The sequence below is a fragment of the Meriones unguiculatus genome, chromosome 17, assembly GCF_030254825.1.
Source record: "Meriones unguiculatus strain TT.TT164.6M chromosome 17, Bangor_MerUng_6.1, whole genome shotgun sequence".
Taxonomy (NCBI): domain Eukaryota; kingdom Metazoa; phylum Chordata; class Mammalia; order Rodentia; family Muridae; genus Meriones; species Meriones unguiculatus.
This window is the reverse complement of record NC_083364.1, coordinates 11,212,730-11,239,978: the sequence shown is the minus strand read 5'-3', so window position 1 is coordinate 11,239,978 and position 27,249 is coordinate 11,212,730. Positions and strand designations below refer to the sequence as shown.

Genomic DNA, 27,249 nt, shown 5'->3' with positions numbered 1-27,249 from the left:
CAAATATTAAACAAACCCACAAAAGAGAAACACGAACACAGTGTACAAATCTGGGGCAAAGCAGTCACTGGTAAGTCAGTGTAAGAGGAAAAGCATGAGAAGACAGTGTAAACTGTATCCTGTCCTGGTGTAGAATTTGCTAGATTGTGTATTTCCTTTAACAAAGTCAGTTTCAGGGAGTCTGTTCTTAAGGCAATGTAGGTTTTCTCTACTGTGTTCCTTGCTCTCTTCTGAGTCTTGCTCACTAAATGAACTGTGAGCATCTGAATTATTCTGCAGTCTGTTTCAGGCAATCTAAAGTAGACTTTGCTTACAAAAATAAAAATAAAAAACGTTACTCTTCAGAGTTCTTCCAGCCCCCCCCATTTCCCAGTTTCCAAGCCCCTTCCACATGTAACTGTTTGTTACAGTGGCACCTCCCTTCCAGGTGTTCTACCCACATAGCACAGTTTGCTGAGGCTGCTGTAGCGAACTGCCTGTGTAGTGATTGCGAACTTTACAGCTTCTGCCTTCCTCAAGGCGGGAGTCTGTCTCTGGAAGGCTCTGCATGTCAGCAGCTAGGTCACATTGAGACACTCTGCTGTGTAAGACAATAGTCACAGGATCTAGAGATTAAGGTATGACCTGGAGAAGCAGGGCATTATTTAGCCTAACACATTTGGATGTTTTATACAAGGGCCCACATTTTCACACTGGTTGTTAGTGTGGCTTTAAGAGCATGGCATAATGGAAATGGACCAAAGAATATCTTTCAAAATAACTGACAATGGGTTCTCAGAGGTTGTAGGCCTGCATATTAATGTTACCTCATGTAACAAAACAAAGCATCGTGGTTGCCCTTAGGAGACAGGATGAAGTGTCTGTCAGCTTGCAGAGGGGATCATGCCTTCAAGGACTTCTGAGCAAATGGGGAGGTGATATCTATCCCCTTGACACACTGAATGCTTTAGTGTACTTGTGGCTTCAACACAAGACATTTAGTCTCTCCAGTCACGATACTAAATTAATTCTAATAATGATGGTAATTTAGTTCATAATATACATTTTGCTTCAGAATATGAAGGGTAGCCAGGGTTTAGTGACATTTGGGGTTCCTCAGTATAAGTAAAATGTCCTGTCATCTTTACAACTACAGCCACTGAAGTCTACAAGCATACAGTAAGCTGCCACACATGACCGAGGATTGTCTTGGTCACCGCCTGCAACCGACCATGGAGAGAAATGTGGCAGCTCAGAGTCAAAAGAGAAAAGAATAAAACATACATTTTCCTAACATTCTAAAAAGGCTAAGACAGCAGATGTGTCTGGTTTTGTTCTTTGACTACCAGGTTTGTATCTGTGGGAACATGTTTTCGAAGGCACTCTTGATCCCCGGACGTGACTGCGCAATGGAGGGAAGGACAGTTGATTGTAGAAAGAACACAGTACAGGTACTGTTAGACAACACTGACCTTGCCTGCCGCGTGACGCCTCATGGACCTACCTGAGGGAATATACTCTCATAAGTATGCTCTATATTTTATCATATAGTATGCACAGTATATTTATACTTTTATAAACCTATTTTATATCTTTATGCTTCAGCTTGGGAAGAATACAGAAATCTATCCTGGGAATGAATAAATAAATAAATAGGTCCTGCTTACACTTTAGTAAATGTTTTCTTATTAAATTAGACATTTCAAGGTAATTTTGGAGGGAAAGCTGGAGACCTGCCTCAGTGGCAGATGAGTTGCCTGGCATGTGCCAGGCCCCGGATTCAGTAACCAGTGCAGAGAAGAAAGAAATTAAAAGTCTGTAAATAAATCCTGGGGAGTCTTATTTCTGTTTTGGTTTTAGCTGATGATATGGAAAACTTCATGTCCTACATTTCATACACTTGACTGGTAAATGAATACAATGTTCTATGCCTTAGAGGATGAAAGTAAACATTACTTTCATGATTTTCTTTTCTTTTGTAGCTAGGTTACCTGGAAATACTCAGAGTCCAACTTTTACTTATTAAAACATTGTATGTCATATCTACTATGATTTACGTAACTATGTAGGCTCCCTTTTTTTCCAAAATTCAAAACTGTTTCTGTTTTGATTTTTAGATTCTAAAGAACCAGTGCATTGCCAACACTTTCAAGGGTTTTACTTTTATTTAACTTACTTATCACTGTATAATTTATTAAGTTTCAAATAGAATTAAGATGATTTTAATTAGAAAAAACATAGTTTTATCATGAAGGTACTGTTTCCAGTTGGCTTTTAACGGAAATAAATATTAGTTCTTTTTACATGTTTACTTGGTTTTTGTTATTGTTGTTTCAAGACAGTGTTTTTCTGTGTAGCCTTGGCTGCCCTGGACTTGCTTTGTAGACCAGGCTAGCCTCAAACTCACAACGATCTGTCTGCCTCTGCTTCCTCAGTGCTGGGATTACAGGTGCATATCACTGAACCCGACTTGTCCCTTTTTGTGTTCAATTAAATATTTTATATAATGTTAGTACAAGAGGACATGAGGACATGAATACATGTTAGATCATGAATACATGATCCAGTCCAACCTGCATTCCCTCCCCACCAGTTCCTTCTCTGTACGACCCACCACTTCTCCCTTTAACCTTATGTTCACATGTGTGCCCACATACACACCTCGGCAGCCTGCAGCTACCAGCTGGTTTTGAGAACAGGTTTCTCGTAGAAGCTTAGTGATTAGGCTAGACTGTCTGGACAGTGAGCACCAGGGATCTGCCTCTCCATCATGAATCAGCCTTTTATCTTAGTTCAAGAATTGTCCTTAGGTCCTCATGCTCACGGCACAAGCACTTTACCAACTCAGCTAGCTCCCTGGCCTGTCATTGCTTGACTCTCTCAGAGGAATCATACATGCAGTGTAAACAGGTATTTAGCCTCATTGTTCTAATCTCATTGTAGGTTGTATGTATACTCCTAAACTTCACACTAGTTAGATTTCACTGCTTGAAAGAGTAAGTGGATCTTAGTGGTAGGAAGGCTGTCATAGAATGTGCAACACCTTGGGTTCAATGGCCAGTCCAAAAAAAAAGTGAATGTCTATTGCATGCATAAATTGCTTTCTGTGTTTGTAGTTGAGCAGTGAACATGTCAGTGGACTAACATTGCAGAGACGTTTCTGGAATTGAACTAGTATATAGAGTGGAATATGTGAGACTCTCATTTCTTCACTGAAGGCACAGTCATGCCTGTCACCCTAAGCTTATGATTACTTGGTATTACCACAGTGATAGAAAAGGGATTAAAGCAAAACATCATTAACTACCACCAAGAAAGGCTAAGCCCAGTTTGCCTTTCTGAGGTTTGTATGCAAGATTTTATGTCATCATGGAAGAAACCGTGTTATTTCCTCTTAGAGAACTTTGTAGTCAAGTTCTGTGACAGATTTTTAAAATACCTTATTAAACAATGAAAAGTAGTAGATAATGTATCCAAAATTGATGAAGTCTTATAGAATCGCAAGTTGTAGTCTCAATGAAGTTACACTGCTACTAACTTAAGAGAATTCCAAAACTACACTGTTTGCACAGTTGTTTCAGACTCAAATGATTTCTCTGGGCTCTCTATATGGAAGTGCTTACTCTGAAGACATTTTTCAGTTGAGGCAAACAGTAGAAAAATATATTGAACATTGTAAGTTCTGATGCTTACACATATGCTAAGTAACCCACAAGAGCAAATTAGAATTCTGTACATGATTATTTTCAGTTAATGGATTATCAGTAATAACCTTAGATAATTAGAACATAGCACTCACTCTGAACATTATACTACTCATACACAAGCCTTATTTTTATAATGTTAGTGTATAGTAGGAAATTTTCCTGTTTTAAGTGTAGTAGCTAAGGGTTGGAAATACAGCTCAGTTGGTAGAACTCTTACTGAACATGCACACATCTGGGCTTGGCTCATGGACAGGGAGTGGGGCGCCACATGGACAGGGAGTGGGGCGCACATTCTTATTCCTAGCACACCGAGAGTGAGGGCATCCATAATTCTCTCCCTTAACTAGATGCTCAGGCATCTTTACCCCTTCTTCTCTTGGGCCTTCCCTCACCCTGAGCTCTCTGGGAGGTGATCTCCCTACTCCAGGATGTTCTGTGCATTCCATCCTTCTCTTCTCAGACCATGTTCTGTCAGGTGCTGCCTCTCTCTCCTTCATTTTCCTCCCCAAGTACTCTCCGTTGATCCTCATCCAGAATTTCAGAACGGTTGTCCACACAACCGTTCTGAAGATGAGTTGCCGGGTAAAAGTGGTTGCCCTTAACTCAGACAACCTGAATTCAACCCCAAGGTCTGCATGGTGGAAGGAGAGAACCAACTCCTCCAAGTTGTCCTCTGGCTGTCACAAGCACACCTTGGCAAACATGCACACAAATCCTTTGAATTATGTTAAGAATCTCCTGAAGCTTGATGCTTTCCTTTACATTGTATCTTAATGCCTTGCCTTCAGTGAAGAAATGAGAGTCCACTCTCATATACTAGCTGAATTTCTACATCCAAAGCTTTCTATTATTCTGTCCCACTTGCTCAGAAGAACTTGCATTATACAAATTGCACTTCCAAGAGAATATTAATTAAATCTTATTCTAGATTTTATATAAAATTATTGAAATTCCTTTGTTCAGTTTTGTTTATCTCTTGCTTGTGGTGTGTTGTTTTCGACAGCTTCATCACTGGCCCCGGTGTGGTTCCAGGGTACTTCTCCATAGACGTGGACAATGTGGTCCTTGTGTTAAATGGAAGAAAAAAAGCAAAGATCACCCATGCCACCCAGTGGTTACTGTATGCACAGAATTTAATGCAAACCCAGAAACTGCAGCATCTGGCTGTTGTCTTGCTTGGAAATGAATACTGTGACAATGACTGGATAATGCAGTTCCTCAAAAGAAATGGAGGCTTTGTGGACCTGCTTTTCATAACATACGACAGCCCTTGGATTAATGGCGCAGATGTTTTCCAGTGGCCTTTAGGTGTAGCAACGTAAGTACAAAATAAGAAAGGCATCCCTCGGGTGTTCTGAACAGAACAGGGAAGATGGTGTTTTAAATGGCAGTAAGCTCACTGGTGATGAGGCATGCCTATCTTTCCTACCATCCAAAAGAGTAACCTGGAGCCTCAGTGGCAATAGTAACTGCTTTGTTGTATTTTACCATCTTCTGAGGAGAACTGAAGACTACTTGTTTGTTCTAAAAATAGATATAGGATAAAATTTTAAGCTTAGTAGTGTCCTGAAGAGATGTTTAGCAGAGAATGAACAAAGACAGAGCCATAATTCTACTGAAAACAAATACTGTTGTGGCAATATTTTTATATACTGTATAGACTTCCCTTGGGTTTGTGATTGGCTGACTTGATGTTAATCTCAAGTGTAAAAGCAGAGGTTAATTAAATGATATTTAGGGTCCTCAATATATAATCATCCTCCAGTTTAAAAAAATGGAAAACATTATTTAAACTTTCTGTGGATAGATTTTTAATAGTAAGAGATAGGCTCTCAGTAGTATATAAACGTTCTGAGGTCAGGAGTTTTCTTCCCTGATTTAAAATAGTTCTGTAGAAATGGGCTATAGAGGTGGCTCAGCAGTTAAGAACAATTACTGCTCATATAGGAAACTCAGATTCATTTCTAAGCACCCACATGCTGTGTCTCATAGCCATGTGTGATTACAGTTCCAAGGCTCTGAATCCCTGTTCTGAACTCTGTGGGCGCTTGGCTACACATGGAGATAAGCAGGCAGACAAATATACTAATATACACATAAATTTAAAAAAAGTAAATTTTAAAATAATGCTTATACACTGTAGGTACTCACATATTTGTGTAGGAAATGAATCATCTCACTGATAGAATTAAATCCGACATTCGTTATTATGTCACTGGTTACCACCATTTGTAGATTCAGACTGCTTTAGCTGTACAGATGTCACTAGAGAAATGCCAGGGACAGGTATTCCCACCCCTACATGGAAAACATTCCAGGCGAACAGGTTTAGGCTGGGACCAGCCTTAAAATTTCAAAAACTTTGTAAGTACACCCAACCTTCAGAAAAATCTATTTATTGAAAAGAGTCTGTATTTGTAGAAATATTTATACTTTATCCACATTGTATGACATCACCTACTCACCTAATAGAAGACAGAAGCATAGTAATTCTGGTGTTGCCAGCCTCACCCTGTTCCCGATGAGGAGATATTGGGTAGCATCCGGAAACCTTTTGGTTGTCTCAACTGAAGAGGGGGAATTATAACAACTGGTGTCAAGGGGGTAGAGCCCAGGAATGTTATTAAACATGGTGCAGTCTATGGCACTCTTTCAAACAAAAAGTTATTTGACCCAAAATGCCATAATAATCTTGTATACAGCATAGACTACAGGCACACATTTATATGCAAACCAGTGCCCATGGAATGAGCCTCCTCTGTATAATAACAGGTTTGTTGTAAGCGGTGATTGATATATCTTCTCGTAAACTGCTGTTAGTCCTAAACATCTGTATAACCAAATCACCACACAGAGACTGGGTTTATTTAGTTAACCTAGAACACAGTGCTGGGCAATAGCTACTCCATCCTAAACCTCCAAGCCCTCATGGTTTCCTAACATTTAGATTTCCCACGTTATACATGCTTTTTGTGAAATATTGATCCAGTCCATCCCCATGTAGTTCCAAGATCTCTCCTCCAGCTCTCTCTCCTAGCTCTCCTCTCCTCCCACTGCCCTCTGGCTCCTCCCCTCTTTCCTGTCCTCTGGCTCCTCCCAGCTCAACATTGTGTCTAATTTCTTTATTTTGGACTGTTTGCACACAGTTGAGACAGGATGCTTAAAATAAGTATCACAAGGCAATTACCGGATTGAAACCAGACAGATGGGGGGGGGGGGAAGATATCAGCATTTGAATAAACAAGGGTAAGGTGTATACATTTCAAAAGAATGTTATACCAACACAGGTTTTATTCATTGTTTTATTTTTGGAATTTTTTTGAAATTAACTTTTCAGAGTTCATGATTATAACAGTATATTTTCTTTTCAGTGGACAAATAGGACTGTTTATGTCTATGGTGTACAATGTGCTTAGAAACCATTGAACTTAACACATGGCTTAACAAGCCAAGCTGTGGGGCATCCTGCCATATAGTAATTCATTACTTGCTTTTATAGATACAGAAAGTTTCCCGTGGTTGAAGCAAACAGGTCGATGATGCATGATGAGAGGCCCTACATCTGTAATTTTTTAGGAACTGTCTATGAAAACTCATCAAGACAAGCACTGATGAACATTTTGAAACAAGATGGAGGTGATAAACTTTGTTGGGTTTCTGCAAGAGAGCAGTAAGTTCAATGTTTGCATGGTTCCTTCCTGTTGCTCTCCAATCCGAATGTAACCTTGTGTACGAATAGGTTTCCAGAGAAACAATGGTAACTGCTTATTCCAGCCTCCTGTCTGAAGGTACAGCAGTAACTAAAACTTAGGAAACTGGCTTTTCTCCAGTCTTTCCCATTATACTCAGGAAGCAAGTATTGATGGAATAATTGAAAGTCATTTTGCAATAATTTCTTTTGCTATTAAATAAACACATGGAGTATAAAGCTGAGTGGCCAGGGAATGGATGCCTAAAACATATGCTTCTAGATCTAGAAATTTATTTTTTAATTGTGACAGAAATTGCCTTCTAGATGGATATCACTAATTACAATGAATTTAATACAATTACTGTTAATGTAATTGTATTAAATTCATTTACTCTGAGTTACCAAACAACTGCCAAATGCCAGAAACCATCTTACTCTTAATAACAGTGAAAACAAAACAAAAACAGTGCCCTCATGCCACTTGTTGGTGGAGACAAGTAAAACAGTGTGTGTCAGGAGATGGTAATGCCTTGTAAGAAGAGAATTAAAGACAAGAAGGCCACAGAGAGGACTGAGGTGGAGGGTAGAACATTTGTTTTCAAGGAGCGAAAGAGAGCACCAGGTGGAGGGCTACATTATATACAGGCCTGAAGAGGGCACAGGAGTCAGCAGGGTCCATTTAGAGAGGGGAGCCAAAGCAAAGGACATAAGGCACGGGGGGTGCTTACACAGCAGCTGAAGGGCTGGTGAGTGAGAGGTTGTATGAGAAAGGAAAGTCTTACTGGAGGAAAAGGACTAATAAAATGGTTCTGGTTGAGCTGAGTTAGAGGTCAGGTAGTACCCTCTGCTTCTGCTGCTTCTAGACCATTCTGTCCTAACCTCTTGACGCCTCTTCAGTCTCCCTTTAGAGATTGGAGCTTATTTCACTAAGAGAATACAAATGGAAAAGAATGCCAGGCCCAGCTTCTGCATGTATGTGGCCTATATATTCATTCCATTCTCAAGACCACAGCCAGATTGAATGTTAAAATGTTTATTGCTTATGTCGTTCCCTCATCAGAACACTACAGGTGAGTCTTCTGTGAGCAGACTTTGTGGTTTTTGACTGCTCACCTCAGTTCCTCTATTTCCAACTTGCTGGCCTCCCGACCAGTTCTTGGGCATAACAAGTACAAGCATGACCTTCATCTTTGTTTATTCTCTACTCTTCCCCACGTCTAAACTAGCCTGCCTGTTCACATACAGCTCTTGATTCTGAGCCCTTGGCAGTGAAACATTCAGTAATCACCCATACGAAAATGCAGCCCTGTCACTCCAGAAGCCCCTCTGTGCTTTTCCTCACAGGGCTTCAGACTTTCTAGAAAATGTCCTGACTTAACTCAAAGACCTAATGCCCACCACTGGATACAGCACAGCTGCATCAGAGTAAGACAAGAGAACTCAACACTCGGGAATTACGCATTGAATGAATACACCCATTTGAAGATTGATCACCGGATATTTTTAAATATACAGCAATAAAATGTTCAGATTATTGTCAAATGTTCAAAACAAAAAACTTGTTTTAGGCAGTCTTACATAGCACAGGCTGGCCTCAAACTCGGTATTTAGCCCAGGATGATGTTAAACTCCTGATTCTTCCTATGCCTCCCAACTTGTAGAATTAGGGAATTATATACCCAGTTTATGGATAGATGATGATCAATACTAGGTCTGAGTTCTAGCAGCTGGGCTATACCCACACCCCCAAGCCTTAAAGAAGTTTTAAGAAATGTGTTTGGTCCAACATTTTCAATGCCTCTCATATTTATCATCTCTATGATGTGTTCACATTTTTGATAACTGACATTAAAAGATTTGCTTCAAAAAAGATGACATAGGAAAGTAAAACTTTACAGGGATTTCTTTGTTGTTTGTTTAATTTCCTAGGTGGCAGCCTCAGGAGACAAATGAAAGTCTTAAGAATTACCAAGATGCTTTGCTTCAGAGTGACCTCACTTTGTGTCCTGTAAGAGTGAACACAGAGTGTTACAGAATATATGAGGCCTGCTCGTTTGGCTCCATTCCTGTGGTAGAAGATATGATGACAGCTGGCCACTGTGGAAACATGTCCAGTCACCACAGCGCTCCTCTGCAGTTACTCAAGGCCATGGGTGCCCCCTTTATCTTCATCAAGGACTGGAAGGAGCTTCCTGCCATTTTAGAAAAGGAGAAGACTGTAACTTTACAAGAAAAGATTCAAAGAAGAAAAATGTTACTTCACTGGTACCAACACTTCAAAACAGAACTAAAGTGGAAATTTACTAATATTTTAGAAAGCTCATTTTTTATGAATAATAAAGGTTAATCATACCTAGTTGTAAGTGTGTGTTCGTAAGTGTGAATATGTACAGCACTTGATAAGGCGGCTCCATCAACTCAGTTTCACAGAAGGGACCAAATGTTCTCCTTTTTGGCTACTGCTGTATACAAGATCAAAGAAATGGCGATATTTTACTGAGGCTCACCTGGCAAGATACTTAAGTGGTTAAAGGTGCTTATTGCCAAGCCTGATGACCTAAGTGCAGTCCCCCAGAAACCACACGGTAAGAGAGAAGTGAATCACATGGGCTGTCATGTAACCACCCCACCAGCGTGCACACACAAACACATCAATTAGGTGGATAGATAGATTGGTGGGTGGATGGATAGGTAGACAGGTGACACAGGTTCAGTTCTACCGAGATCAAGAAGCCAGCATTTACTGACCATGTTCACTGACTTTAACCCACTTTAGGGGCTGGAGTGCTGGCTCGGTGTTTGAAAGTGCTCACTATTCTTGCATATAGCCTGAGTTCAGTGCCCAGCATGCATGGCACACACTCAGCCATCTGTAAGTATTGCTCAGTAGGTCCTGACATGTTCTTCTGTCTTCCATGCACACAAGTGCATATGACACATAAAATAAAGAACTAACTGATAGAGTACTATTTACTAGGGCTGACATCTGGTCATGTCAGTAGCAGGATATATGCTGAACAATGGCTGCAAGGTTAGATAGCATCAATGAACTTAATGGCTCTTCTATACAACATGAAAATTATTTTAATATAATTGAAAGGTGCCTGAGTGGGTGTTACGTGCTTTCACAAACTGTATCAACTCTGAGGTGATTTGTATGTGAATTAGCAAGTTGTGGCTAGTACACTAAATATATAGTCCCAAAACATTGCACTTGATAACACGTTCTATTTTATGTACCAATATTAGAAATTGCAAGCTTTAGGGAAACAGCATTATATGTTAAAACACTGGTTATTGCAGTCAGAAAAAAAAATATTAAAAACTTGTTTCCATGAGGATTTTGCTCAAGCCAACTAACTGGTCATACTCTCTTCTCAGTATGAAAAGCATTTGTGTCCTTAACATAGTAACAAGACAGCCAGCAGGAACAAGTGGGAAAAGTTTATTTTGGCTCATAGTTTGTGACATCTGCAGGGTACCAAGGCCAGAAAGGAGGCATGAATGGATGTATCCAGGCTAGCAGAACTGTCAGGCATCAACTATTTGCATCATGGCTGACCAGGTAGAAGAACGCCAGACTACAGAGAGGTGTGTAAAAATCTCACAGGACCTGCTTTGCCAGCCAGTCCCCTTCTAATGGCTCCACAGCCTTTAGAACAGACTCCATGCTGTGACTAGAGTTCAGGACGGTGAGTGTTCATCCTAGGAAGATGGCAGGATAGTGTAAACATGGAAGGTTAGGAGCCAACAGTTGTCAACTTGGCAATACCTGAGGCACCAGGTCATGTTTCTGGAGCTGTTAGCTTACTGCTGCTTGCTGTCTTACAGAAGATGGTTTGATGACACTATCTTAGCTGGTGATTGCTATGTGTCCCATCAGTCCAGCAGCCAATTACCTTGGATCTCAGGATGAAAAAAGAAAGAAAGGATTTTCAGTGTTTATCTGTAAGAGTGTCAAGTCTATCCCTTTTTGCAGAATTGAATTTGTGATAAAAGGAGGGAAACAGGCAATATAGATGCTTTGGGGGAGCTTGAGGAAATTTAAAAGGTGATCTGAAATCTTTTAGAACAGGTTCTGCTGAAATCATGCTAAAAGTTCAATAGTACTATTATTCAAGTAAATACCTTTCAAAACTTGTCCAGACGAACAGATACAGCTGTGTTCAGTCAACATAAAACAGATACACTGAACCAGATAGAAGAAAAAGCAGGCAACAGCTCTGTACTTACTGGCACAGGAGATGAATTTCTGAACAGAACACCAATCGCACAGGCACTAGGATAAATGGAACCTTATGGAACTGTAAACCTTCTGTAATACAAAGGACACTATCAATTAAAGTAGCACCCTACAGAATGCAAAAATATTTTTACCAACTCCACACCTGATGGAGGACTAATATCCAAACTATGTAAAGAACTCTAGAAACTAGATAACAAAAAAAGCAAATAATCCAATTAAAAATGGAACGGGGGCTACAGGTTAGTCAAAAAATGGACGCAGGCACTAAACCTCTTTGCATAGGAACTTATTCTGGTCCCAGTTGACAATGTGACCAACTGCTTGAGCTCCAGCTACCAACTAGGTCTTCCTATATATATCAACTGTACCCTTGAATTGTGGATGACAGTATGAACTCTCTCCTTGCTTTGTCAAAATATTTTTTCATAGTAAACAAGAAAAGGAACTAATACGGAAAATCAGTACTGGGAGTTGGGCTGTTGTTACAATACCCTGACCATGTGATTCTTAATACTTTGGAAGTGAGTTGCAGAAGAAATGTGGAAGATTGGAGAACTTCAGGCAACAAAGCCCTTAAGTGCTGTAATGAGAACTTGATGTAGGATGCTTGAATGACAGGAATGCTGATGGGTTATCCCCTAGCTATCTGCTCCCTAGGTTGTGTCAGAAAATCTTGAATGCATCATAAAAGCAGCAGTGGGAGCATAATCTTATAAAGTATGTTCTGGAAATCTCTGGACTTTGTAAAATAAAGACTTCATAATACCATTATAAATTATGCAATGAACAGAAAAGGTTAAACTATTACATGTAAAACCAATTATTATGAAACTGGAACTATTGAGGCTAAATACTAAATCACAGTGAGGATGTGAAGGGGAATAATACTCTTAATGAATAACAAATTAATTTCAGTTTAATCTGTACCAAAAATGTTAAAGTAGCTTTAAGTTGAGTACTCTTTTTCGAATAAACAGTTTGGTACAGCACTTAAAATATGGCTGAGACTTATATTAAAAGATACCTGTGTTGAAAATGTACGTTTGGAAATACTTCACTCAACTTCCAAAAAGACAGATCTCCTTACTTTCAGAAAATAAAATGTTTTTATTTGTTTATCTATTTATTAAAATTTTAACAAAGAAGAGACTTCATTCAGATGCTAGCACCAGATACCCACGGTGTGAAGACTGTGCCTGAGAGTGCTCTCAAGATACAGTCCCAAGGTACATTACTCATGCGTTTATAAAGGCTCAAAGGCTGTGTCCATCCTGGCTTTGTGCACCTAGAGGCTGGAACACTGGCAGACTTCCTGCCTTCATGTCCTCAGACACCTCCATCTAGGTGCAGTCAAGGGCAAGCAAGCTTGTCCACAGGAATGACCACATACTGTCTGTATCCTCCATGAACAAGACCAGGCAATCACAAGAACAACGCCTAGCATTCTGAGACCTCCTCTGTCCTTGGACAAGTAGGACTTACAGGCTAGACACACTTTTTGTTTTATAGTTCTCTTAAGCACAGCAACTTGAAACATAATGTTCACCATCACTTCCATCCCCCACTTAAGTTGTATCCTGAGTCAAGTTCTTGACCCTGTGCTGAGTATCTTTGAAAGGTACAGGCTAGATTTACAGGTTTCTTTATGAATTCTATACCCCATATTAATTAAACTAAGTTCTCCTGGTAGTCTTCCATAAAGCAGAAGGACACGGACAAAAGGAGAAGTGGGTGAATGGGGACAAGACCCACCCTGCTGCAGAAGAATGTCCAGGCCTGCAGTATGAGATAGGGTGCCTGGCAACCAGTCCAGAGGGCCACAGCTCCCCCATCCAGGACATTCTGGGTGTAACTTGAAGATCAGATATCCACCAGATGTCGGGGGCAGGCCTGACTGGACGTGGGTGCCTAAAACGAACCAATGATATTTAAAGTCAACTACCCATAAGCCCATTCACCCAATCCTGTACTGCCAAGCTTGCAACCCCCACGCCTCCCTTTCTTTTTCCTTTAAAAACCCCATGCCTTTGTCTCTCGGCACTGTTCCCTGATGACTTGCAAAGCAGCCCCATCACTCACTGGCCTGAATAAACCTCTTCTGATTGAGGCAATCCATCTCCAAGTTACCTTGATCTGTCTCTCTGGTAATTGGGATCTCGGTGGGCCTAACACCTGTTCACATTGGGATTTAATAAACATCAGTATACTGGCACCCAGACCAAAATTTCTGTATCTAGTTAAGACATTTATGATGCATAATCCAGCAATGATCAGCAGAAGCAGAAGTGTCTGGTGTTCTGCAATAGCTGAAGACAGAGTTATCACCCGGAAAATCAAAGAAATGAGAATGGCAACCATGGGCTTCCCCTGTTCTGGGTCATTTTTCTGTCTGCAGTGTAGGGGTTTGTTTGTTTGCTTGTTTTTGTTTTTGTTTTCCTGAGAGTACAGGAATCTCTAATGATTGCTGAGTGGTTTGCATAGAACAACGTTTTCTCTTACAGCCACACAATCACATCCTTGTTCTGCACAGAGTATGGTGAGTGCTCTATCATGTTATCGTGTTGCAAAACTGCTTCAGCTAATGGATCAACCTGCTGATGGATCTTGATCTAGTTGTTTTACAGGTACCTTTTTTTTTTTTCTAACAAGGGAGCCTGGAGGTCAGTATGAGCCAGCCTGGTTTGTTGGGTAGGCACTCCAAGTAGCCATTTGTCTTCCTTGCCAGAGAGTTTCCTTTGGACTGAACATTTTCAGTCTTTTGTTGAGGATAAGGGGTGACATAGATGATTTTGTAAATGGGCCTCAACTGAAATTAGGATGCCATTGTAGGGGCCCAGGAAGCCTGGAATGTTAACCAAAGCCTGGGAGGGGATTCATTCAGGAAATGGGGCACTCATCAGAAGCATCTGGTTTCCTGATCAAGGTAAAAGACTGGAAGCAATCACAGCAGCTGGACTGGAGCACATCACCTAGCAAGCCCAGGCTCTCCACTTTTGTAGGACTGCCTGGGGCTTGGGTGCTGTAGATCACTTTTGAAGTGCTTTATTGTCTGATTCTGGTTCCTGGGTGGTGACTGTCAGGTGAGTGGAAATCTGCTGAGACATATTCAGACTAGGGACAGAAGCTAAAGTTAAGGAACTTAAAGGAAACTCTTACATTTGGAGCACCCCTCAAACACACACACACACATATTCCATCAGGAACAGGCAAGAGTTGGGGAATCTTAGTCTGTTGATTGGAGTTCAATTGACCTGTGACAGGTAGATAGATCCAAGTTGCAAACCCAGTGAGGCTCACATTAATTCTTTGAAGTTACAAAAGATGAACTTCTGGAGCCTTCTACTTTTAAGTCATAATAAAAGCTTGGGGATTAAAAAAAATTATCTGGGGTTAAAAACATCAACATTCTTTTCTTTGTCCAGAGGTCTGGACAGAGGTGGTTTTAACATGATGAGAAGTAATTTTAGGTATCAGAACTCCATTGATTACTATGTTAAAACTTTGAATTTTTGAAGTCTTGATATCACATATATATTTTTTTTTTTTTGGTTGTTCTGTTTGGTTTTTCAAGGCAGCCCTGGCTGCGATATTGAGCTTCTCCCAGGATGAGGACAGGTCTTGGCTAAAGTGCCCTGTCTTCACGTCAGAGGTTTGGAAGGAGAGCAATCTCAGCATGCAGATGTATGAACAGGTTCCAGCTTACACTGTTGGATCTTGTCTCGGACATCTGCTTTCCAGTTCTCTGGGACAACCTCACTACACCATGAAAGGAACAGCAGGCACAGGATCTTGCAAAGTATGTTCAAAAAACTCCAAACTTTATTAAATAAAAACTTTATTGAATAACAACACAAATGTAAGATTTACTGCTAATAAAAAATTAAAGTTTCCTGTATAAAAATAGATTATCATATAGTTGGCAATATTCACACTAAATATATTAAGTCTATACCAATAGTGGGGCTAAGGTGACAGAATATAAATATTAACATGACATATTAAATTTCAGCTTAATATATACAAAGAAAACATCTTAAAAATAGCTTAAGAATATATATATTTATATATATAATATATAAAATATATTTTTATTTATATATAAATATTTGTTTATTTAAAATATATATAAATATATATATATATTTTTGGAATAAACAGTTTAGTACAGCCCTCAGCAGGGTGAGGCTTCAAGGAGTCCCGGGTTTACAATGCACATCTAGCATTAGTTACTCCTCTCCCGAGAATAAAATAGATGTCTTTACTTCCAGGCTGGGAAGTATCTTGAGATGCCTCCGGCGCGTTTCTTACTTCTCCTGGATTGCTCGGGTCCCATGAACAGCAACACACTGCTACGCTTCTATAGTAGCACACAGTACCGGAAGGCAACCGGAGATTCACGTGGAGACAGGCAACTGGTGGCCTTCCTTTCAGAAATAACTAATGCAAACAAGCAGTCCAGAACGAAAGGCCGAAAAGCACCGGAAGCCGTCCACTGCCAGTTAGCTAAAACTTGTGAACAAGAACAGCAAAATTCAATCCAGCGTCGACCTCAGTCACAGATAAATCTCCAAAGCCGCGTGCTTGTGAGCATGCGCTGTGCAGGCCGGATAGTTTCTAACTTTCGGTGGGCACACGTATCTTCTGTTGTTGTTGTTTCTGTCCCAACAGGGTTTCTCTGTGCAGCCGCGGCTGTCCTAACCTCAGTCTTTACACTCAGAACTTGTTCAAGGCTCTTCCACACCCAGTACCTGCAGTCCTTAGCCTCACCTGGGAAAGAGCTCAGAGCAGCTGCCTCGCAGTGGCCGCCAGGGGGCGCTACTACAGTAAGCGCTTGTGCAGGATCTCCCACACCATCTTCTTCCTGAACAGAGGCATGTGCTGCTGGGAGAAGGTGATGGGCTGGCCCCTGGAAATGTAATCTGCATATTTACAGGCGAACACGCCGCAGTCGCCCCCGTTCAGCTGCTGAGGAATCTCCTCTGCCGACATGCTGTGTTGCTTCCACTCTGCAGGGCTCAGGTCGCTGTTCCTTCTCGCTTTGCTCTCCTCCCTCAGATAGCAGAAAAGCAGCTCAAGGATGTCGGGTCTCTTCTGTCCCAAGGAGTCCAGGTAGACAATACTCTTCTTTCTTAGGTCTGTGACCACCAGGCTCCAGTGCATGCCCAGGTGAACTGGGACCAGGAGAAGTTCCTTGGCAAAGATGTTTACTGCCCGGGTCCATCTTCTGACTGACCTGTAGCCACCAGACTTTAACTTGGTGTAAAAGAAGGTATTAAATGCGTGAAGTGCCGGGTAGCCTTGACTTTGATTTCTTTCCATGAGAAGATTCATGTAAAAATTGATGACTTTGTCGTTGAGCCACTGGGTGTTCCTTAGGGTCCACCGGTCTCCTCGAGTCATTTGCAGTTTGAAGGCAGAGCTCAAGATCTCATCTTTTGACCCAGGGCCTAGCGCACTGCTGATTTCTTTCTCCATGTCCACTGTGACATCAGGACCACGGTCCAGCCCTCTGCCCTTCTCTTGGTCTTCAAGAGCCTTTTTCTTGACCTCAGGTGTTGACACTTTGCTGTTGGGCATGCCATTGCTGACACTGTCTGTGCAGATCTGAGGTGTTTCCAATTCATGATTCTGCCCTTCAGCACAACCTTTGATAGTCTTGGAGGTGTCCATGGTGCTTGTGTGAGTGCTGTGAGGGCCAGAGCTCACAGGGACATCAGGTTGGAGGAGTTCCAACAGCCCTGGGCACTTTTCATGGTGGTGTTTCTGAACTTCTTCCTCCCTGTTGATGTGGGGGGGTTTCAGACCCTGGCCTCCACCCACAGACTCCTCAGTCACAGCCTCTTCCTCAGGGCCTTTGGCACACTCTGGGGCCATTAGCTGTAACAGAACCTTTTCCTGGGGTGTCCATATTCGGCTCTTGTCAGGCTCTTCATCCCCAAGCTCTATTTCATGCTGTTCCTGTTTCAGCTTCTTCCAGGACTGGACTGGCTCTTCGGAGCACACATCATCCTCTTCCTCTTCTTGGCATTTCCTCTTCTGGCCTTTCTCTGGCTGTTCAGGGCTCATTGTTTTACCCTGCTTGCAAGGCTGCCTTATAGAGGGACTACTCGGATTGTCTTTGCTCAGGTGTTCGCTGCCGGCCGAGACACAGCTTTCTGTTGTCCAAGTCAAAGTGCAGGTCAGCTGGGCGTTCTGTGGGAGTTCTTGGGTTGTCCCCTTGATGGCTGAAGGGTCCCTTAGTCTACTGGGAGATGTCTTATCCACACCAGACATGGTGGTTCAAGGTCAGAAACCACAGGGGAAGAGCACAGGTTTCTTTTGGCGCTGGGGTCAGTTAGGCCAGGAAGACAGAAGGAGGTGGCAGTGTCAAAGAACACTTCTCACATAGCTGATCTTCTCTAATCTTGTCTTTCAGGTGGCATTTCCTCAGTCCCCCTATAGAAAGGTCTGTGGAGTTCCGACTCTGCGTTTTGTTTTTTCCCTACCGAGGGAGAAGGATCCCTCTAGGGCACAAGGAGCCTCTGTAGAACCTGAAATTGTGGAAATCACAATGAGTGTCAGAGACTTTCAGCCAAAGACAGCAGTCAACACATGTTAGAAGCAAGACTACTGTTTGCCTCCCTCCACTGTCACCAAGGCTCTGGAAGGCCAGTTTCCACAAGCTGGTTATGATGTGGTTTTATGCACCAGGGCAACATTCATTGGTGAATGGAGGCCCTGCCCACCATCTACCAGGTCTAGGGTCTTAAAGCTTGTTTTCATTCCTGGAATTCCTGTTGGAACTCCTGCTGGCTGAAGCAAACCCAAGATCAGTAAGAACTCAGAGGAGCAGAAGTTCAGCACATATCATGAATAAATAAATGTAAAACCCCCCAAGTGCTGGGATTAAAAGCGGCAGCACCACTGCCTGGCTGGAGAGATCTTTTTAGGATGACTCAGCAGATATGGCTCCGTGGTAAAGAGTGATGCTTTTCTAGAAGACCACAGTTTGATTCCTAGCCCTGTCTTTGCAGTTTACAATCAGCTGTAACTCCAATGCCAGGGGAGCTGACACTCTCTTCTGGCTTTAAGCAGGAAACGCATGCATACACACACACACACACTGCTCTTACATATGTGAAAGTAAAACACTCATACACATTAAAAATAAATCTTACAAAAATAAAAGCTAGGATTTGTACTAAGCCAATTTCTCTTTTTTTCCCCAGAAAAACAGTGTACCAGAGAACTAATTAAAAATCTTTGCTAAAATGTACAAAACAAAATTAGAAAAAAATGTAATAAATGAAAAGATAGTTATCCCTTGTAAAAGCTTTTAGAAATAGTTTGAGAAGCTTCTATGTCCTTAAACCTTGAAAGACGAGACCAAACCATGTGTTTAAACCTGCTTGTAGCTGCTTTTCTCACTCCCCAAAATCTAGATACATAACCATATCTCAATAAAACTCATATAACATGTGATTGAACAGTGGTGAAGCTTTGTAGATTATATTTGATTGGATCGTTGCCAAACAGAACTGAGGAACAATGAGATGGCTCAGCCTGGTTAGCTGCTCCCTGGCAACTCTGACCAGTACAGGGCAATTCCTGAGTCACACAAGATAAAAAGACAGAACCCAGTCACCCGAATTATTCTCCGACCTCCACATGTGCTGTGGCAAGCCAGCAGTGGCCGCACCCCCACAAATAAATGACCTAACTGCAATAAACTCTGAAAGGTGAGCAAAGACAGTGGCCTTTTATCCTAGTGGATCACTGTGGAATGGCTGTGCCTCTCACCCTGCAAATTCAGGCCACGGCCACAAGAGGGCAGAGAGAAACCACAGAGAAGAGCGCGCCTCTCAGCTCTTTCCTGCCTTCCTCTCTGACCCAAAGGAGCATCTCAGAGCAAAGAACCGCAGGGGCAGAACCAAAGCATCTGGACAACTGGGCTCCCCTTGTTTACAAGGCTGGCAGGCTTAGTCAGGGTTCTCGAGAGTAACAGAACACACACACACACACACACACACACACATGATAGATAGATAGGTAGGTAGATAGATAGATAGATAGATAGATAGATAGATAGATAGATAGATGAGTTTAGATAGATGACTTACAGGCTGAAGTCCAGCTAGTCCAGAGATGGCTGCCTATGAATGGAAGGTCCAAAAGTCCAGTAGTTTTTCAGTCCATGAGTGTGGATGTCTCAGCTGGTCTTCAGTAAAGGCCAGAATTCTACACAAGTAGACCACAAGGACAGTGAAGGAATGGACTTCTTCTCAGCGAGGCAGTAACAGGCAAATAGCAAATGCTCCCTAGTTCCAGCACCTTTTATACAGGCTTCTAGCGGAAGGTGTGGCCTGGATTAGAGGCACGGCTTCCCTGTTCAAAGATGAGGATTAAAATTAAGCAAGGAATCCCTCACAGGTGTGCCTTTTCATTTTGGGGTTTTACATAATACCAGATAACTGGAATCCAGTTGACAGTCAAGAATGGCCTTCACAGCTGCCTTTACAAACCCCACTTCATGTTCTGGACACAGTTTGACATTTTTGACATTTAGCCTTATGTTCTTTCTTTCTGTAGCTTCTGGTGTGTGTTTGTCTGTGTTCACGTGTGTACGTGTGTGCATATGTGTGTGTGTGCCTGTGTGCAGGCTCTCTCAAAGAAGTCAGCATGTGTGGGCTGAGTTGTGGGGCAGCAGAGCTGGGCTGGAGTGGAGTGGAGCTCACTTGATGGAACTCTTGGCCCAGCAAATAAGAACCCTGGGTTTGCTTCCCAGACCACACACAACTGCATGTGATGGGGCACGCCTCTTCTTCTAGCGCTCTGGAAGCAGAGGCAGGAGAACCACAAGTTCAAGGTCATCTTAAGCAGCGTGGGTCTTTCACAGTCAACCTTGGATACAAAGAGCCCGGAATGATAAAATACAGGATATAGGAAGGGAGGTTGTAGATCAGCAATTACTGAGTGTATGCCATGCATAAACAAAGGCCACGGTTTAATCCCTACCACCTTCAAGATCCCCATAGTTTGTTCAGTCTACAAAGCAGGCTGTCTAAGCTGATCCTCAGTATATGTTGAAATCCCAAAGAAGTAGGCTGTAATGCCAGTGAAGAAATGCCTCAGCAGCAAGATGGATGAACTTGCCACAGAAAGGGAGGGTGAGTGGACAAAAGGCAAAGACTCCCTTCCAGGATCTTTTATCCAGGCTTCCACTGGAAGGTGTGGCCCAAATTTAGGGTGGGTCATCTGACCCCAAAAGATCCCTCTCAAATGACCCAGTCCAGGAAAATCCTGTCTGAAGGGGGCCAGCTTCATGGAGGTTACACTGATTAGATGCCCAGTGCAGAAGAGCCTCAGGGAAGCTCCTCACACCAGCAAGGTTTTATGGACTTAGCAGGTTATATTTGGGATTATGCATACTGATATACATATTTGCAATGCCATAACAATTAATGAAAGGAGAGGAGGCCATGGATCTGAGGCAGAGTAGGGAGGGGAAACGCCAGGGTGTGGAGGGAGGAAAGGGAAGGGAGAAATGTAATTATAGTATAATATCGAAAATCTTTTTAGAAAGTTAAAAAAAAAGAATAAGAAAAAGAAAAAGAAGGTTCTAAAATAAAAAATAAAATAAAAAACAAAAGAAAAGAATATTCCTGACAGATGTGCCCAGGTGCTTGAATTAGTTGATTCCAGATGTGATCAAGTTGACAACCCAAGATTACTCATCATACATAACATGCACACAATGGAAGAATTTTCATATGAAGAAAAATTATGGCTGAACATGGATAAGGTATGTCAAGTGAAATAAACCTGATAAATGTTGTATTATCTCACCTCTGTGAGATAATATAATCTGAAAATCTCTGGTTCATGGAAGAGAAGAATACAATGATGGTTTCCCAAGTCTGGGATGCGAGCAAAAGGAGGGGAAGACAGACCTCAGACACAGGTTATGGGTTTTGTGCTTAAAAGCTCACCTTGAGAAAAGCTGAGGGCTACCCTAGGATCCTGAGTGCTCAGTGTAGTTGCCAGCTCACTAATATTTTCTATCAGCTTGAACCCTGTGTCCAAGCAGTTTTTCCTGGTGGACACCCCACAATTCTACAAGCTTGTTTAGTTCTAAGTTTTTCTATTTTAAATTATCATTTAGCAAGAGAGAGAGTATGTGTGTGGACAGAGTATGTTTATAGAGAGCATAGGTGTGTACAGTGTGTGTGTGTGTGTGTGTATACCTCTATGCGTGCATGAATGTGTCCCATCATGTATTTGTGGAGGCCAGAGGACAACCTTTAGAAGCTGAGCCTCATTGCATGATGGATCCCAAGGCTACATCTCAGGTTCATAGGCTCACCTGACCAGCACTATTACCCAGTGGACAATCCTGCTGGCCCCAGGCCTGCTGTGCAGCAACAATGAAACAAAGAGTTAGGAAGGCATGAGAGAGGGGCAAGGCCACCTGGTGCTTGTAATCCCAGCTTTATCTGTACCTGCCCATTTACTTTATCTTTTTTTTTTTTCTGTCTTGTACCATCAATGTAAAATATCTTCTGGCCCCGTTACTTCTCTTATATCTATTGTATTCATTACAAAAGTAGCTAGAAAATGGCCGTGTAGTGGAAAACACTCTGAGACCCACAGTGGAGTCCCAGAATCCACATGGTGCCTCACAGCTTCCAGGAGACCAGCTTCCAGCGCCCTGTTACGGCTGTCACCAGGCATGCAAATGCGGCACAGATATACATGCAGTCAAAACACCCAGACACATATAATAAAAAAAATTATAGTATGTTAATGTAGGCAACATCTCTTCCCATCTCATCGTGACTTCCCATATTCAAAACAAAAACCAAAACAACAAAACAGCCCAGTTTAAGCATAGGGGCTGTAGCTCAGGACCTCCTCTAAAGGGTCAGTCTCCCAAAACCACAGTCAAAATAAAAATTCAGTTTCTTCCACAGTTTCTCCCTTTTTAGACAGTTTCACTGTGTAGCTCCCATAGATATTCTTTGTTGTCAACTTGGCTACATCTGGAATGAACAAAAGCCAAGGTTCTGGGTACACCTGTAAGGGACTTTTCTTAATTGAATCACTGGAAGTGTACAGACCCACCTTTAATCTGGCCACTCCTTATGGTGGCAGCCCATACAAAGGAGGTGAAAGCAGGAAGCTCTGACCTTGCCTGCTTACCCTCACTCTGACTGGCAATTCCACTTCTTCACTGGCATTAGAGCCTACTTCTTCCAGGATTCCAGAACATGCTGAAGACCTGCTGAGACATCCAGCCTTGTTAACCAAACAACTATTAGCCTCTTGGACACTCCTTTGGAGACAGCCATTGTTGGAATAGTCAGGCCACAGCCTGTAAGCCACCATAATAAATCCCTTTACACTTTCCTGTACATATTCATTCTATTAGTTCTGTTTCTTCACTGAACCCCGACTAATACAGTAGCCTAGTATGACCCCTAACCCAGGCAATCTCTCTACCATACCCTTCCTGAGTTCTGGAATTACATATGAGAATCAAGCATGTCTCCATCCTATTAATTGACATCGGGGACTCAATTTTCCCTCTAGGACCCACCCCAAATCCATTTCCAAAGCATAGTATGCAAATATATTCTATGTCTGTCCAATCTTTTATGATGGAAATGATCATGACTGAATATGACAGAAAGGAGGGTTTAGACCAAGCATTTTGTCTCGCTGCCACTACCCACTTCTGATGGCCTGTGGGATGTGTGACACCTCGAGGCACTCATTTGATAGGAATGCTGCTGGTGCTTGGAGCGAGAGGCTGAGGGTTTTCAGGTTCTTGGCCTCTTCCTCAAGAAGGAGCTAAAGCCATACAAACATTACTTTCCTCAAAAGCTAAGTGATAGTATCGATCAGAAGGAAACATGCTGTCAAGAGTGGCAGTGGCCTGTACAAGTGAGGGTACACAGTGCCCCAGTTAGTTTGGGGCTTCTTTTTCTGGGGTTCAGGGGGAGGTTATGCGCCATTCACCAACCCTAGACTGTTTTCCCTGGGCACATATCTATCAACAAGTCAAGACTAATGCCACAGCCTATGTCTCTAGGGAAGAGGCTAGAAAAACAGGCACCCTCTTAATACCTTCTACCGAAGTGTAAGGAAAAGAGAGCCTGACCTTTGCCTTCTAGAATATGGGCAGAGATCTGTAGCTGCTAAGAGTTCTTTTTGTCATGCTTTGCTCTGAATACTTACTATCCCACCTTTCACCCTGACTGTTGAGTTGCAGCTGACAGTTCTTGTCTGGCCTAACTCTTGCTGCGTTCCTTGGAGTGCTAACACCATCTTATTAAAATAAGAGATGGGATTTAATATTTTCATCGGTATAGGCTCCTGGAATATTCATATTCTGACTACACTGTGCATGAGACACATGGGAAACCTTAGTAGGATTCTAAGAGCAGAAAATAGTTGTCCTAATGAGAGGCTGGTCAGGTTAGGTGTTCAGAATTACCGAGATGAGCTGAAAGTAGGCCAATCCATTGTAATTGAACTGTGACTTGTGCAGGATGGAAACAGATGGACCTGAGTACAAGCCGAATGCTCTTACAGGTGAGCAGGTGAAGAGAAAAAGTGTACTGAAGAAACAATTAGTTTTTAGAGATGCGTTCCATGAAAAATGTCTTGGCAGCACCGTCACTGGCACTCAGGTAGTAAAACTCTTTTATTAGGTTACCCTCTTGATGTGCTTTAGTTCTGAGCTTCACATGAGTAGACTCACCTGGAGAATTCTTTTCCCCAGTCAATATTTGGAACTTCTGGTGTCTTTGCTCCTCAGAATGGCCTTCGTAGCACACCTCCTCAGAGCTTACTGGAACTTCAGCATCTCAGGCTTTCCTCTGAAGAAGGACGAGATCTCCCTGTACCCCATATGCTCACTAGTCCTGAGAAGTGTCCTCTTAAGGGTGAAGTGGTGTGTCTGAGTTTAAGACAGACTCTAAAGTGCTCTGATGTTGGTTATGACGTGTCCCAGGACTGGATCCCAAAACTATCACTGAAGGTGTAAGTGCAAGCACTTTGTGAGGTCAGGGGTCACTGAGAGTCCAGACAGTGCTGGACGTGTGTTGAGAGTCTGATGTGTGCTGGGATGCTCCAGAGTGATCCCTAAACACAAGGGAGCATGCTGGCTTCCCCTGCTTCATTTGTAACCATTCCCCTTGGGGGCACAAGAATGTACCCTTTCATTTAAGGGGGGTCCCAGGATAGCCCATCAGACAGGAAATTCATTAAAGCCACAATTATAGCTAAAAAGTATGTGAACTTGGCGCCAACCGTGCATTTCCATTTGCTATTTTAAAATTTGTTTCAGAGTCTGGGAGGATGGGTCAGTTGGTCAAGCGCCCACCGTGAAAGCATGAGTTTGGATCTCCAGCAAATGTAAAAAGTCCTCAGTGTGATGGGGTGAGTCTGTAGGTTCCCAGCTGGGAAGGCAGCAGGAGAATACCTGGGCCCCACTGCCTAATCAACCTTGCCAAATGGGTGCACCCCAGGTTAGGAGGGAGACCCTGACTGAAGAGCTGAGGTGGAAAGGGGCTGAGGATCACGTGATGTCAGCCTATTTCCTTCACATGTATAGATGCATATATACACATGCAAGTGCGCGCACACACACACACACACACACACACACACACTGACACCATTCAATTACTCAGGACTGAAGCAAACAATGCTTCTGTAAGTGACACTGTTTGGCCAGAGGCCCTGGTGAATACCCCTACTTCCACCAGGGGTAAAGGGTCACATGGGACAGGAAGCTCTGCTTCTGGAAACTTGGACTATCCAGAGAGGGATGGAATCTCACCAGCAGGCAAGGTTCTTATCACATACCTCTGAAGAGTGAAAAGATGTAAATTAGGAGGCAGTAGAGAGGAGCAAATGGCTAAGAAAACAGCCACCACAAGGTGGAGCCAAGTCACACAGGACTGATGGGGGAACCAGCCTTCAGGTGGCCCAGACTTTAGCTGTCCACCATTTTCAAATTTGGGAGTCGGTTTGGTTCTTAAGTCTGAGAAAGATGATGGCACTGAAGGCCAGGTGAGGAACAAGATCCATTGGTATAAAGCCATGATCAGAAGTGCTCATCTTGCGTGTGTGAACCTGCTTCCCAGTGGCAAGGAATTACAGGTCCACAGGAAACAGCAGACAGCGGGAAAGAAGAGTCAGTCTGGGGGCAGGAAGATGTGTGTTGGGATTACATTCTCGTTATGTCTGATTTACAGAATCTTTAGCCTCCAGATTCCATTATATTAATATTAGGGCAATATTGGTGTCATCTTGTGGGGTTCTTGTGAGAATGTGTGCAAAATGCTCTCTTTTAGCGATTAATTCCCAACTTGGAAATGTTAAGCCACAAACACTCAACATGTCATATTGATTGCTGAGTGAACACAGTGGTACTTAATGTTGTCAACTTGTGGGGGTCCAGAGGCATCCAGAGACAAACCTGTAGGCACGCCTGTGAAGGATTACCTACATGGGAAAACCCACCTTAACCCTGTGTGGGGCTCTATTCCATAGGCTGCGCTCCTGGACTGAATAAAAAGCTAAGCAAAACTGACTATGAGCATTTAATTCTCTCAAGATCAAACAAAATACCCCAGGTTCCCTCTGAAATCCCTTCCCCAGTATGGACTGGAATTCAGAATAAAACCCATTATCTCTTGTACTCTTTCTCACGGGATACCTTATCACAACTTCCAGGTAAGTTTGCATTACAGAGACCCTGGTGAAATCAAGTGTGGGTAAGGCATTGTCTCTCATTTTTAAAATGTTTCCTGTTAAAGTCTGTTGAAGCTGAGTGTGGTGGTCGAGGAGAGGAGGCACCATGAGTTTGAGGGCAGCTGAGCCACACAGCATCTCTCTCAACAGGAGCAGTAAGAGGCACAGATTATAGCGATGATCAAATGCAGTTGGTGTGTAGAAACTGCTCGGCTGCTGTGGCTGAGGCTGTAGGCCAATGCTTCCTGTGGTACCTATGCTGGTCTCAATCCCCGGGAGGAAGCACTCCTCCTTTCTTAGCCTCTAGATGCTTCAACTATAGGCCCGAGGTGGTTTGAGTTTGTCCCCATAGGCTCTGCTGTTTGAGTGTTTAGGCCTCTTTCTGTTTGTCTCTCAGTTGCTGTCTCAGTATGGAAGCCCTCACTCCCGCTCCATCCCCATGCCTGCCTGCCACCCTGTGTGACACCGTGGTGGCCATGGACTCAACCTCTGAACCTGTGAGCAAGCCCCCGGGGAAAGGCTTTCTTTTGTAAGCTGCCTTGGTCATGGTGTCTCTTTACAGCAACAGAATAGTGACTGAGACAAGGCCTAAGCCAGAGGCCCTTCTGTTAAGCAATTTTAAATAATCATCTCAATAAGAGTTTATTCCATTCCAGGGATCTAAGAACTAACACATTTTAAAGATGAGGAAACTGAGGCCTAGGCAGGTAGTGATTTTTTTTTCATATACTACTTAGCAGCAGAGCTAGGATTCATCCCTGAGCCCTCTGTACCTCCGACTCTGTTCCGGGCTCAAGCAACAATTCCTCTCTAGTAGTTCAGTCTCTTCTCTCACATTGCTTTTCTCAGGTACAAATACGGAATAAAACCCAACAGCACCATGG

At 42.7% G+C, this 27,249-nt stretch overlaps 1 protein-coding gene and 1 pseudogene across 1 annotated transcript; one reads left to right on the top strand and one right to left on the bottom strand.

Moving 5' to 3' along the window:
• LOC132648642 (ribitol-5-phosphate xylosyltransferase 1-like) lies at positions 1 to 9,724 on the top strand (annotated as a pseudogene).
• Positions 9,725 to 16,441: 6,717 nt separating this feature from the next.
• On the bottom strand, positions 16,442 to 17,161 carry LOC132648485 (sentrin-specific protease 2-like; the record flags this gene model as incomplete). Its single annotated transcript, XM_060370009.1, has 1 exon — positions 16,442 to 17,161. A coding segment is annotated over one exon (720 nt), but the record flags the coding sequence as incomplete, so codon positions are not given.
• Between the last annotated feature and the right edge of the window lie 10,088 nt (positions 17,162 to 27,249).